The following is a 14,062-nucleotide window of genomic DNA, read 5'->3' as shown; positions in this document are numbered from 1 at the left end:
AAGAAACTAAAAGGGTGAGAACTGAAATAAACATTGGAGAAAGAAACCTCCTTCTTCACCTAAAAGCAAGAATTCTTAGGAATTACAATGGGTTGACACTTGAAGAATTATCCCTCCCCACAGTAGGACAATGAGGCTCTTGGGACCCCAATCTTTAGCAGATCTGTGCATATAGTTTCTGGACGGCTTGCATGTATGAATCTCATTGAAAGACTGGCACTTCAGTTTGCACAGCCTTTTGTAATCCTTTGCAACCAGAGGCACTAAACAAAATATATTAGTATTATTATCAATTTTAACATTTTTTTTAAATCTCTGACGAAATGAGATGAAATCTAAATTTAAAAATCACCACCAGTTTGCTTTTATACGTATGTAAAGTGGTTAGTCACTTTTTAGGCTCAAGGAACCCCTTGGAAAATGGCAGCACTTATATTTCCATAATCTAAAAGTGAGTGAAAACTTTCTGTTACAAAGATCAGAGCAAGACCACAACAGGTCAGAATTGTTTAATACTATAGATTATTTGAACTCTCCAAATCTTGTGAATCATGTTTGCACATCTAACTGTGCCAACATCGTTTGGCATCTCATGGCACCCCTGAAAGAATCGCAATGCAGGCAAGGGTCCTGAATCACCCTGCTGGTTGAGAATCATTGAGGGGTTGGGCGGTGTGTGCGCGTGCGTGTGCACGCACATACCAGTGATTCTCAACCAGGGAGCTTCAGGACCCTTGCCTGCACTGCAATCCTTTTAGGGGTGCCATAAGATGCCAAACAATGTTGACACAGTTAAGATATATATGAACATGTATAGCCAGCAATTTTTCCCCGCTTAGGGGGGGGATGACTTGCCTAGCTGTGTTCTAAAGTAATATCAGGCAATATATTGTATACCAGGGGCTAAAATAAAAAACATGAAGACTCGCATATTTTGTTCTTAAACAGTATTTCCTGTTCTTCTAAAAACTCTAAGTTTTTATTATTGAAATTTGAAATTTAATTCATAGTAACAGTGGCATAATGGAAAAAAGCAAACACACCCAGGATAATTGAAGCAGAAGTTTAAATGCTGATTTGTTGGGTTTTTTTTAAAGACAAAGACATGAACTATATAAAAGGACCAATATAATGTTGTGGGGGCAGGGTTGCCAAAAAGAACTGTTAATTGAATAGAAAATCTCTAATAATTTATTGACCTTCAGTTTCACATTGTGAAAAAGATGAAATTTTACAAAACCTTAAGATGTAGTAGCACACAAAGAGACAGAACATGGACATTTTATTTCACTTGTACAGTTTTCTTTTAGTATGTGAACCACATCTTCAATAGCCAGGCAAGGCATGTTATTCAGCTCTAATCACTCTTATTCAGACAGGTGTCAGGCCTAGAGAAAAGGGTCTACACAATTATACCCGAAGTGGAAGGCTGTCCTTTGTTATAGGTTTCTACAGCAACCAACCCACAAAATAAGAAGAACCTTCTTGTCTTATGCCAAGGTTTTTGTATGCACTCTGCTGTGAATTGCATTTGCTTCAAAGTGTGGGGTGTTTTGCAGGACTGGAATGGTCAAGTAGTAAGCCAGAATTCCCACATCAATTCAAAGAGCAGGAGCCCAGAATATTCCCTGCAGAGCCTGAGGCCCACCCTGACTTCAACTTCCTTTAGCCTACACACGGGAATTAAATCGACAACTTGAAAGCAGACCACAACTTTGAAAACAGCTGCAGAAAATTCATCCCACTTTCGGAAGTTATATGGTGTTACAAAACAGATTTGTGTCACAAGCTAAATATATGGTACAGCTTCAAGACAGAACTCTATTCAGTTCAATGAAGAAAATAACTCCTGGTCCTATAAACCTCTATTAAAATAAGTGGTCCCCCTGGGCTCAGTACTGCCTTGTAACTTGTTATCACTAACCCTTATGCAAATTAGATGTAAAACACAGCTATCCTAATTTTACTGTATGTTGCACTCACTCACTTTGCACCTGTGTGAATAACTACAAGACGAAAGGGTAACTCATGTCTATACAGGGTTATGTTGCTATTGTTTAACACAATCTACAGGACAAGGATTTTTTTTCAACAGGGCAATCAAATCTAGGGGACTTGTTTAATGAAACTTGGGAGTCCTGATCACCTCTTATTGGAGGTCACCCTTAAACTGTTTTCCAGTGCCCCAGTCAATTAAGTAGTGGTATTTATTAGCACTTGGGGAATTTTCTAAACCCCTTTTCCATGAAATAAGAGAATAATGCAGTAAAGCAATTCTAAAGCAAAAGAGGCATTTTTAAGGGTGATGATCACTGTAAATGTTTTCAGATGGCAGGCTTTCAAGAATACAATCTCCACACAAAGAAATGCAAACATCAATATTGTAACTAGTTTAGTTTTAGCATGCATCCATGCAGCTTTAAAAAAAATGGTTTTTTTTACTTATATCAAAGCATACCACAACCATGATGCCAACTTTAACAGTTTTATGTTAGGCTCTACAAACATGGGGGGGGAGAGAGGGAAATCCAACATGTTTTTCATAATGAAGTCTGAGAAAGAAAGCACCTATAAAACATAAGCATCTGCTATCAAGAAAAGAGTGGGTTTGTACTCGATTCAAGACTCAACTGAGTATATCAAAACTGGTATGATTAAGTTTTGGTTTATCAGGTTCATATTTGACACTTGAGTATCCAAGTATTTGAATACTTACCTACCTATCTATGTAAAAAAGAAAAAGAAAGGTGCAGCAGCTTGAGGGTTACTTCAGAACATTCAGGTGATGAAAATATTAAAATTAATAATTTTACTACACCCTTTAGACCTCTGAAAGCATGCAGCATACAATGTACTTCAATCCACAGAGATGAACCAACCTAATCAGTGCAATGTTTTGGGGTTTTTTAATAGTACTAATCTATCTTGGTTATTTCTTTATGTCCTTGAATCAGTAAGACTCCACTCGTTCAGGTATATGTGGCCATGGTAAACATTCCATAGTTTCAACCAATAAATAAATAAATAAATAACTTTGGACAATGCCTTTACTGGGGGCTCCATATACAAAAACTAATCCACAGTATTTTCTATTTAATCAGGAGGCTGCACAAAAAAGAAAGCTGTAAAAGATTTTGGCTATTCCAGATTAGAAATTCAAAGACATGACCAGGCCAATGAAATGTAGCAGGGACACTATCTACAAGACACACCACATGTAACCTGGGGAGTCGGTGGCCTGAGAAAGTGACCTCCATGGCTTCTTCCTTTACTATGCGTGTAATTTAAGATCCTGCCTTGTAATCCTTCCATTTCCGACTGAGGAAGCCATCCCCTCCCCCCTGCCCTACCCCTAACCTCCAACTGTTACTCAACAGTTTCTTTTTTTGTGCAGCAGAGCAAGTCAGAGATCACAAAATGTGCAAAACGTACAACTATTCACAGAAGCCCTTACAACATGAAGACAAACTGCAGGCATTGTTTCAGCATGCAAGCACTGAACAATAAATAGCTACATCTACAACAAGTAACATAACAGGAATGGAACAGTAAAGTCACTGATAAATACAGGGAAGGAAGGGGGGGAAATTACAAATAATTTGGGGTTTTCATCGCTTGTTCCCCACTGCTGCAGAAGTTCACACACACACACACACACACACACACACACACAGATTGTGCTATTCCTTATCAGATAAAAGGTCACTAACTGCAGATAGGACAATACAATAAACTAATCTAATGGATGCTTCAGGCACTGCCTATAAACAAGCTCATTCCTATAGCAGAGTTCTGCAGCAATACAGCTTTATCTTCATACACAGCGACATCTCACTGTTTCAGACCTGGCCTGCAGCTGGTGCTGACACTTCAAACTGTCACAAAGAGAGGTGACAACCATTTCAAAACTTCACGCACAAACAGTGGAGTCCATGGAAATTGAGAGTTGTGTGTTGCACAGTTATGAAAAGTTCTTTTTCTTCTTTAAATCACTGATTAACATTGGCATTTATCCACAATTGTTAGCATAGGGACCAGATCACAGGTTCATTCATTCATATTTATACCATGTGCTGATGCAGTGGACATTTTTTCCTCTTATTCCTTCATGTATAGGTCAGATAATTTACAAAGGTGCAGATGATTTTCTTCAAACTCAAGAGATACTGAACAATTTTTCTTCATAAAAACCATTTCTCCACAGCCGAGGTTCCAGTTTTCTTCTCCAAATAACAGAGTAAACTAAAAACAAAGAGGGGGAGTGGGGAAGGAAAGGCTTAAAGACTTTTGTTGAGATAATTACACCATAAGGATTTTGTTAGATGTCAAAGAAAAACAAAGAGCCAGGCTCAAGATACAGACTCTGCTGATGGAATTTGGCGAGTCTGTATAATCACCAGCTACTGATAGTAAATAAGCCACCCACACAATTACTTAGGATCAGATTCTGCCTCCCTTATTCATATGGCCCTACTTTTTACTCAGTGACTCCAACAGAAACTATTCACAGAGTAGTTTTATGTACATATAGTCCATTTAATTTTCAAAAAGTTACGCTGTTTGGGCCTAATCAGTCTTTTTGCTGGATTTTGAAACAATTTTTTTAAGCACAGAAAAAACAGTTCAATAGACTTGAGCTCAAAAATCAAAAAACAAAAAACCTCAAAACACAAAGAAACCCCCCCCCACCACTGCATGAAATTTCTGTCTTATGGAACAACCTCATAGAATAGTGACATGGGCCAAATCAAACCAGACCAGAGACAAGTAAAAGTGAGCCCGAGGTGAGAGGAAAAGGTAATCTCCCACCAATGCTCTCTGTTGTTCACCACGGAGAACTCTAAATTGAATTCACTCATAGTGTAGGAAGTGCACATATCAATCTACTTGTTAAAAAAAAAAATCTGTGCTTTTCATTATAGCAATTTTTTTAAAATATACATCAGCTTGCCTTCTTTACACATGATAACACATTGTGCCTCACCAAATCCACAATGGACTTCTAAACAATTGATAATTCCATGTAAATGATAGACCTTAGATGATTAGATTTCACTTTTGTATTTCATTCTGAAGCCAGTCAGACTCAGACTCATTATTAGTAATGGCTTTTGTTAGCACTGCTGTGATTTAGAGGACATGTTCTGTTGTCAAAAGCCAATACAAAAAAACTCCAGTAAAGTTAATCTGAATGTACACATACACATACAAGAGCAGCACATGGCTGTATATCATCAGTGCTGCAATGCCTGAAAAAGCAGCAGAGCACTCTCACAGGAAACACTTCAGTCTCGGCTTGAAACCTCTTTGCTCTTGTGAGTGTAAGACAGACCGGCATCATTATTTCCAACTTTTTTTGGTAGTTTCTTATTGCTGATTAGCATCTTGTAGACTTTCTTCAGACTAGTGTGTCATTTTTCCCCTGGCATGTATATAGACATTGAAGCCAAAATATAGTGTTTCCTGTCATGAGATGAAGCTTAAAAAAAAAATGTAGACTACTCTTAAAAAAGTACAACTCAGCACCCCAAACTTGAGAAAAAAACAAAGCAGACTAAAATCTTCCTAAGAGCTGTCAGGCTGGGGCCACACAGCACCATGAAAACAGAGAGTAATCAGAAGTAATTTCCTTTCTGTCCCTCCCACCCACTGACAGAACAGCAGGAGTCAGTAAAAATCTACTGGCTGGATGGCTCATGCAACACTAGAGGGATTTCAGTTTATGGCTGCATTCCTCCAATTATCTTCCATGTTAATAAAGCCAAATTAATGACCTCTAACAGAATATTGCAAAGCAAATGAAAGAGTTTGGTGCCATTATACTGCAGAATGCTATTTTTTGGAATAAACTGCTCTTTGTCTTATATGCTGTAAGTTTTAGAACAATTAAGTCAATCTTAGAAGAATAAGTCAATATTTTTCTTGGCACAGATCTGAGCCCGGGCATTTGTTACAACTGTTCTGATAACAGCTGAAATAAGTAATAACAGAAACTTGCTGAATGGTCTGGATTTGATGACTTGTTCAGTTTTCCATCTAGCAAGGAAGTTGTCTCTAAAAAACCTAACCTTCTATTTGCTCTGTTTTTGAGTTGTTGTGAATACGCGCTTAATCTCTAACACCCAGGATATGGCTAGTTAAGAGTGTTTGCTAGTGTCAGATAGAATCCAGAACCCTGTATTCACAAGGGAGAGACAGAAAGTTAGAAATGCCACAGGTGGTTATTCAACTTATTACTTAAAAGATATATAATTAAAAATATGACACCACTACATTTCCTACTAGACTGCAGCTCAGAGCTGCTCTTTTGCAGGTGCCAAATTTTGCCATCCTTAGTTTCAGCCAGATTTTAATATTAGTTAGGAGGCCAGCACTACAAAACTTACTCAAAACAGAGACATTAATACTTCTAGCTACTCAGGTATTTTAGTGGTTTTTCTAAAGATAAAAAGACAAAGTCATAAAACTATCAAACAATGTACGCCAAACTTACACTTGGTTATGAGAAGATTTGTATCGAAGTCCCATTTGGTGTGAGCTCAAACCAATATGCATAACTAGAACAGTTTGAGCCGAGCAATTATTTCAGACAGCAGCATTAACCTTATTGGCACTACCTCTAGTCAGATGTATAACTAACTTTAATCTGAAAAGAAAACATGTAAGCTAGACCTAACAGACCAGATTCTATCTTGCTTTAAGCAGGTTTACGTCACTAACTTCAAAAGGTGTTTCAGGTAGGTGAATTTAGTCCTTACATATACATTGGTAATAAAGCAGTTGCAACTTTTTAAAAATCACCATCCTTTAATAAACACCTGTGCTTCTTCAGGTCATGATCAAAGGATCAAGAGTGGATATTTGGATACTCATGTGGACTGGCCAGCCGTGTGTAAATCAGGAAAATATGACCTATCCCTATTAATAATTAAGACGTGAATTATTAAACTGTATTTTCCAATTAGCATCAGACCTAATGGAAATAACATGTTCAACATCTAAACTGTGAGGCAAGGTGATCCAGCGGAGAGAGCTTGGCACTGAGAGTCAAAGACGCAAGTTCCATTCTTGACTTTGTCACAAACTTGAATATGACTTTGGAACAGACATCCCATATTTGAATATCATAGTTGCCCCAGCTATAAAACAGGATTAATGGCACTTACCCTCCTTTCAGCATTACAGGTAAAGCTATGCACTAAGTTTTATCATAGGTGTATTCAGATACTATAATTTCTTACCTGCTCATCCTTACTTGCAGCATACACATAATTAGGAGGGAAGATGTTTCCATGTGCTGACAAATGCTGTGGGAATTAATGAATAGGGCACAGTGGTTATGCTGTTCCACACATCTAGTGTGGGATCATAGCAGTCTAAAGTTTTGCATCTTTGAATCCCGAAGTAGCCTCCAACAACATACAATTTGTTTCCAGATGCTACTGCATGGCAGCTCATTCTTTTAGCTGTCACATCTCCCACCTTGGTCCACTGGTATGTTTCACTGTTGAATTTATAAGCCGAGCATGCAGAGAATTCAGTATCTCCACCCATAATAAAAATCTGGTTGCCCAAAACAGCTGCAGCTGTATAGCGCCACGGCTGGGGGCAGGTGGCTGGCACTGTCCATCTGTTTTCACACTGATCATAACATTGAACTTTGGGCAGCTTGTCATGGCTCACGCTAGTACCACCAAAAGCAAAAAGCTTAAGTTTTGCACTGACTACAGCTGCATTGCTCACTCCTTCTCGAAGTGGGGCAACCATTGTCCATTTGTTGGTTGCAGGGTCGTACTGCTCTACTTGCTTTAAGGATACTGAGGGGGAAGCAGGAAGACAACCAGTTGCTGCCGTATGTCCTCCAACAACGTATAAACAATGTTTGAGTTCAGCAGAACCATGGCCAAATCTAGCTACCAGCATGGGAGCAGCCTTGGACCACTCCTCATGAAGAGTGTCATACACCCACACATCTTTAGAGACTCCATTTTCTGATCCCCGGCCCCCAGTGATATATACTTTGCAGCCGATAGCACAAGCACTGAACTCCTTCCGTGGACTTGGAATGTCAGCCTTTGGAATAATCTCCTTTGCCTTTTGGTCCACCAGATATAGCTTATCACACATAAAGGTCTGGCCACCCAGAAGAAAGAGTGAATGGCCAGTTTTACGAGGTCTGGCACACAGACTGGTAACCACACCATCATTCTGCAAGATCTTTAGCTTGCATCTTATAGATTCTTCTACTAACTCTTTGCTTTTCCTTTGCTTTGTGATAAGTTCTTCCATGGCTACATTCTCCATGAGGTATATGGCTGGCAAGAGAGCCAGTCTCACAGTCTGCAACAGTTCAGGTAGATAACAGTGGCGTTTATTCAGGTCATAGTTAACCCAGTTCATAGCCGACTCATACACTAGTCTTTCATCTTCAGTTTCTAGTTCTTCACTGGAAAGGAGCTGCACAACCATGTCTTTTGGCAGCTGGAGAAAATCTTCGCTTTTACTGATGGTTTGAAAGTTATTAAGGCACATCCTCCAAGAGAGTTCATAAAGTTTGGTGCACTGGTGAGCATCGGACAGCAGCAGCATGCCAAGGCAATTGGTAGGGTGAAGGTTCTTCTCCAAAAACTCTGCGCAAGCATCTCGGATATCCTGGAATTCCAACATGTCTCCAGCCTCCAGCAGGGACTCTGCATTCTCTTCGTTGATGATAACTCTGGAGGAGTATGCATAGTCCAGCAGAAGCTCTAAGACTTCTGGGTGAATAGAATTATGGAAATTGACTTCACTAGCCTGGCTCTCTTTAAGTCCTCCACTGAACATTGCTTCAAAGTAACGACTGCAAGCAGCTAGAACAGCTCTGTGGCATGGGAATGACCTGTTCCCAGCATGAAGCAGCACATCAGTAAAGAGACGCTGTTGGCGCAGAAGGTTCAGGTGAGTAAGGACACTATCAGCATATGACGACTTGTGGAATAAGTATATGTTTATGGAGCCAGTGCTGGCCCTAGATTTACGATTCTCATGCATGCTGACTGACATTTTCTTCCACACCTACAAATAAAAGAAAAATTAAAGAAGATTAAAAGACTCTCATGACAACTGTTTTATAATGCTTTTTTAATTAAATTGAATTAAAGGCATCCCTGACAGTGACAGTAAGCAGGAAAAAAATATTCTGAAGCTCATCTTCAGAGTGACCAAAGAACTACATTTATTTCAGTGTGTATCTATTTTCTTCTGATGACTTTCTTAAAAGGACATGCTCCAAAATTATTGCCCAAGGAGCAGGTTTATCTTGGGAAACCTGATCTCCAACCTTAGTGATGGTACAGTACAAAAGCAAGTCAGAGGGAAAAAAAAAAAACCCAGAGCTCATTTTCTCACCCCTCCTCATTGCAGACCTGCTGATTCATTATACTTATACAAACACACACATGCAAGCTTGAAACATTCTCCGGCTTTGAATCATAGCAGGAAGAGTTACCGGACAGGATACCTTGTGGAATGTAAAAGAACTGCATGGAAAAGATGACCCAACTAATTCCATTAAGATGCCTTTCTTTGGTAGAAGGATTGTTCTGTAGGGAACAGGATAGGTAAAATAGAAACAGATAACACAGCAAAGACTTTTTTTATATGACCAAAGCTTTATTAACATATTATAGCCAAGTCTTACAAAGATCCACGTCTTCCACATCTCCAGCAGCAGACTGCTATTGCCTGATCTCAAAATTTTACATTGCAGTCTCAGCAGGGTATCTTAATGCTATGTGCTGAAAACAATGGAGCACTGCTCTTCTGCAGTACCCTATGTTAGACTCCCAGAGTGCACAGTGATTTTTCCGACGGTGTTGGGAAGTACGAGAATGGGGAAGAAGGATGGGGCAGGAGAACATGTTTAAAATATTTAGTGGTGTACCCTTGCTCCCAACCATTTCAAACTCAAGGCACCCTTTTATAGACCTCTCTCAGAAAGTGTCAATTCTTAGCTTCCACTCATTTAATTTTTTGAGTACAGATATAACAGCAATTCTTCTGTTGTAGTCAATTCAGAAAGATCACAACCACGTCTGAATGTTTTTAACACTATGAATTCCCATTTGAAATTTCTGGGTCTATCTTGTGAATCATGCTTGCACACCTAACAGTGCTAACATTGCATGGCACCCTGCAGTACCCCGGTACAGAATCGTTACTCTAGGTTGGCTAAGAGAAAAATTCAGCCAAACTGATGAGAGATACAGGGATAGGCATGTGGACTATCTTAGAGAGGACTTGGCATGAGGATCTGCAGTTTCATACCTCTCGTGGCCAAAAACATCCCTTTCTACATGTGAAGCACAGAAGCTACTACAGTCCATGGACTGTAACATACCCCCCTCAGAGGAGGGGTTTAATTTATTACAGTCCCATTTTGTATATTTATTACATTACAAATGCATATATTACATGGCAATTGTATACAGTCAAAGGAGAAAGCAGGGAGGATGCCAGCCTCCCTAATAGCACTGAAATTCCCTGCACAAAACTGCGCTAACTGATTTGGGGCAAGAGATAAAGTAGGTTTTTATATCTGCTGTAAGATATGTGGACTCTGACCACTTGTGGAGGTCTTCATACAGATATTTTTCTCTCTCCTATAGTCTGAAACATTATCTTTCTCTGAACATGAATTAGCAGCATAGAAATATACAGTTCTGCTCCCACACTTCATTCTTTCCAGAGGAAAAGCTGTAGCCGATTTCCTCAGAGCAGCATCTTAATAAGTAGATTGTGTAGGGGTCTGAATAACTTGGGATATGTCATCCTAATTAAAACAAAGAATAAACAGTACCTTTCAGAAATGCTGTAGTTTTCACAGAATTCATATACTAAAACCTACATTAGAACAAGAAATACTGTTTAAACTTTGAAGGGAACAGCAGCATTTAATGATGTTATATCCATGTGGGAAATGACAGGCTTAAACACCCACTCACAGACTGCAACATGGTATATATCCTCTACCATACTTCAGGGAAGCAGTGGTATTACACAGCCACAGATGACAATAAGCATGTGCTTTGCCTTTCACTTCATAGTCATGGGAGGTAGTTAGTCGTGAAGTCGGGCTGAAGGCAGGACAGGATATCATCTTAGAAACTAACTCATTCAAGAACGCATAAGCTTTCATAAGCAACAGCCTCCTTTATCATTATGGTAAAACATGCCAAACAATGCTGTGACCTACTTCCTTTAACTGGGAACATAACTATTATTAGGAAGTTATCAAGGGAGCAGCATGGAAAGTACATAATGTTTGTACTTATCAAATATGATCCAAAGCCTGCTGAAATCAATGGGAGTCTTTCCTGTTACTTCAATAAGGCTTAAAATCATTTCCTCTGTGCTGTGCAACTGCTTGGAAAACATGTTTTGAACAATGCATGTTGGAACAATGCTGTGTGTTCACTGCTGTGCCTTTAAGTATAGCTCTGGACAAGTGCAGAACTCAAGTACACTTTTAAAATATGTACACCTCACACAGCGTACTTGAATTTCCTTTTAAAGATAATTGCATTACTTGACTACTCAATGTTTGGGTGACAGTCAAGCATCCAAAACACCAGATTTAGACTTAGATTTACCCATTTAGTCAATTGCCAAAAGGGATTATAGTGACCATGTGCCTCAAATTACAGGTCTTTGTAGCTAAAGGACCACAGAGTCATGGATCCAAATATTGGTCCACCAACAGTTTATATGCAGAGGTGTGAAGATCAACTCTCACTTGGCAAGCACCTAGAGGTAAAACCTTACTGGGAATGCTATGAAAGTTATGATTCAATATACTTTCTGTGTTTGTGCCTGAAAGCTTGCAAAGAACAATTTTTCCAACTATTTAGTTGGTCTAATAAAAAGATACCACATTTACCCAAAGAACCTTGTCTGTCTATGATTCAACATAGGGCATTTAGCGTGTGTCTAGACTGCTCTGGTTTGTGTTGGGGGCCCAAGCCTTGAAGAACGCTTCTGCAGGGGTGTAAAAATCAATGGAAGAAAATGAAGGTATATAGGAACCCCACAAGCACTCCAAGCATCTTGTGCAACTGGTGAGAAGGGCCAGGTCCTACAAGGATTGATCCCTGATCCCATGCGCATTTCTCTTTAAAACCAAAATGAATGGGACTCTGCAGCAATTGAAGGTTAGATCTCCGTGGCAAATTCTTTGTGGCTGGACTATCCCTCTGTGTAATAAAGGAACTACCATTATAGGGTTCAAAATTAAGTGCTTAAGGCAGTTGCAGTGACAGGTGAAGAAAATTTCAAAAGGCTGCAAATAAAAGAGGTCTGATCCTGTCCACCTCTAAGTTGTGGCTGTACAGCATCATTCAGAATAAGGCCAGCATACACAACCCTCTGTCTGAAGCTAGTGGACAGCAGATCATAAGCACAGGTGTGCCAACAGAGGTGGGAAGTGCAGATCACTGCAGGTTGCCAAAGCCTTCCCACAGCTCTAGTAACAAATGTTGCCATCAGTTGAAAGAATGATACAATCTACCCTGGGGGGGACGGGACCCTAAATAAGGAATTCAAAATTTCACCTCTTTTCTGCTTTCAGAGTGATATCCTAAAATATAGATCTGGTCTTTCAATAACCAAATGCCATTCCTGGAATATTTTGGCCACTGCATTTATTGTAATAAAATTATGATAAAACTGTCTTTACAGAAGAATCTGAGGTACGTCGAGTCACGTGCAGAACAGAACAAAGACAAATATCTACTTCTCCTGCATGCTTCACCAAAGGTTTTATGTACACTCTACATAAAGGCAGTGAACCTAACCATTAAAAAGCAATATTTTTGTAAGCAAATCTGGTTTGCAATTTGTTATACTGTTTGGACCCAAATATTACAAGAGTATTAAAAGTGGTCAGCCGACTCCTTTGATTTCTTCATTTGTTGACAGATATTATGCAAGCCTCGCGTATTTCAGAAGAGGTAATTTACGTAGTCACTAAGCAAATGTTCATCTTGAAAAAAAATGAGTCAATTCCCTTCAGGCAAGTTTTCCTTAGAAATAACAACATCTGTATGTACAAGACAAGCAATCAGTAAACTACAGCATATACACACTTCCCACAGATCAGTAAGAAAGGCTGAACCGAGGGATCTTATTGTTATTATTGATACTACTACTACTACAATACCACCTACCTGTCACGGCAATATCAGATGATAGCCTAGGTAACGTAAGATGAAACAACAAGCCCCGTGCCCTACTTAACAGCTTTGGATTCTGCAGGTCTCAGCTCAGGCAATTAAAAAACAAATGTTTTCAACTATTTCCACATTAATGGTGGGCCAGACAGAATTTCCTCTTTAAACACTGTCATCTCACATCCTTTCTCCAGGGTGCATGAACTACCCATGGGTATACTGCAACTGCTTTCTTTCTGTTGCTAATTCTTCAGTGATGCTGAGGTTATTCAGAGTCAAATCCTGCTCATGCTTACATTCCTTGTGTAACATCCCTCCCAGTTTTGCCTTTGTTGCACAGGAGCTGTGCAAGGTGAGAATTAGGACATAGTTTCTGTTAAACCTGCCCTTTACAGCTTCCCACCAAGAGATCGAAAGTCAAAGCTAACGTGACTGTGCAACACCAACATGCCGGTGCCCTGAGGTCCACCAGACATGGTGCCACAGTTATTATCCTGTCCCCTCTCCAATACTGGACCCCAAGCAGGGATCTCTCTCTCTCCCCCCCTTCCAATATGCAGAAGGAAGAGCTTAAAAAATTTAAAAAAAAAAAAAAAAAGTCAACCAACTAACATGACTTAGGTGATCCCCTGCTCCCTCCCCCAGCCACTAGAGAAGTAGGAATAAGCCACGTTTCGGGGGCACCTCTAGGGAAACGAGCGGCCGAGGCCAGCCCCGTCCCGCACGTGTGCGGGTCTCGCCAGCGGCCTCGGCTCCCCCTGTTCGAGGGGCGCGATGCTCCGCGCGGGGGTCGCTGGGCCGAGCGCGGAGCAGGCGGCGGCTCCGCTCCGCTCCGCGCCTGGAGACACGCGGCCGCC

At 40.1% G+C, this 14,062-nt stretch overlaps 1 protein-coding gene across 1 annotated transcript in view; it reads right to left on the bottom strand.

Moving 5' to 3' along the window:
• Positions 1 to 1,168: 1,168 nt before the first annotated feature.
• Positions 1,169 to 14,062, bottom strand: part of ENC1 (ectodermal-neural cortex 1) — a 13,186-nt gene continuing 292 nt past the window's right edge. Inside the window, exons 2-3 of the mRNA XM_019532251.1 lie at positions 7,242 to 9,054; positions 1,169 to 4,242 (exon numbers count right to left, since the gene is read on the bottom strand). Of these exons, the coding sequence (XP_019387796.1) occupies positions 7,273 to 9,042 (1,770 nt within the window). The 5' untranslated portion in view covers positions 9,043 to 9,054 and the 3' untranslated portion in view covers positions 1,169 to 4,242; positions 7,242 to 7,272. The remainder of the gene's footprint in view (positions 4,243 to 7,241; positions 9,055 to 14,062) is intronic.

Source organism: Crocodylus porosus, unplaced genomic scaffold (assembly GCF_001723895.1).
Source record: "Crocodylus porosus isolate Cpor-Errol unplaced genomic scaffold, CroPor_comp1, whole genome shotgun sequence".
NCBI lineage: Eukaryota > Metazoa > Chordata > Crocodylia > Crocodylidae > Crocodylus > Crocodylus porosus.
Note: the sequence above shows the minus strand (reverse complement) of the source record. Positions and strands in the feature narration are given on the sequence as shown.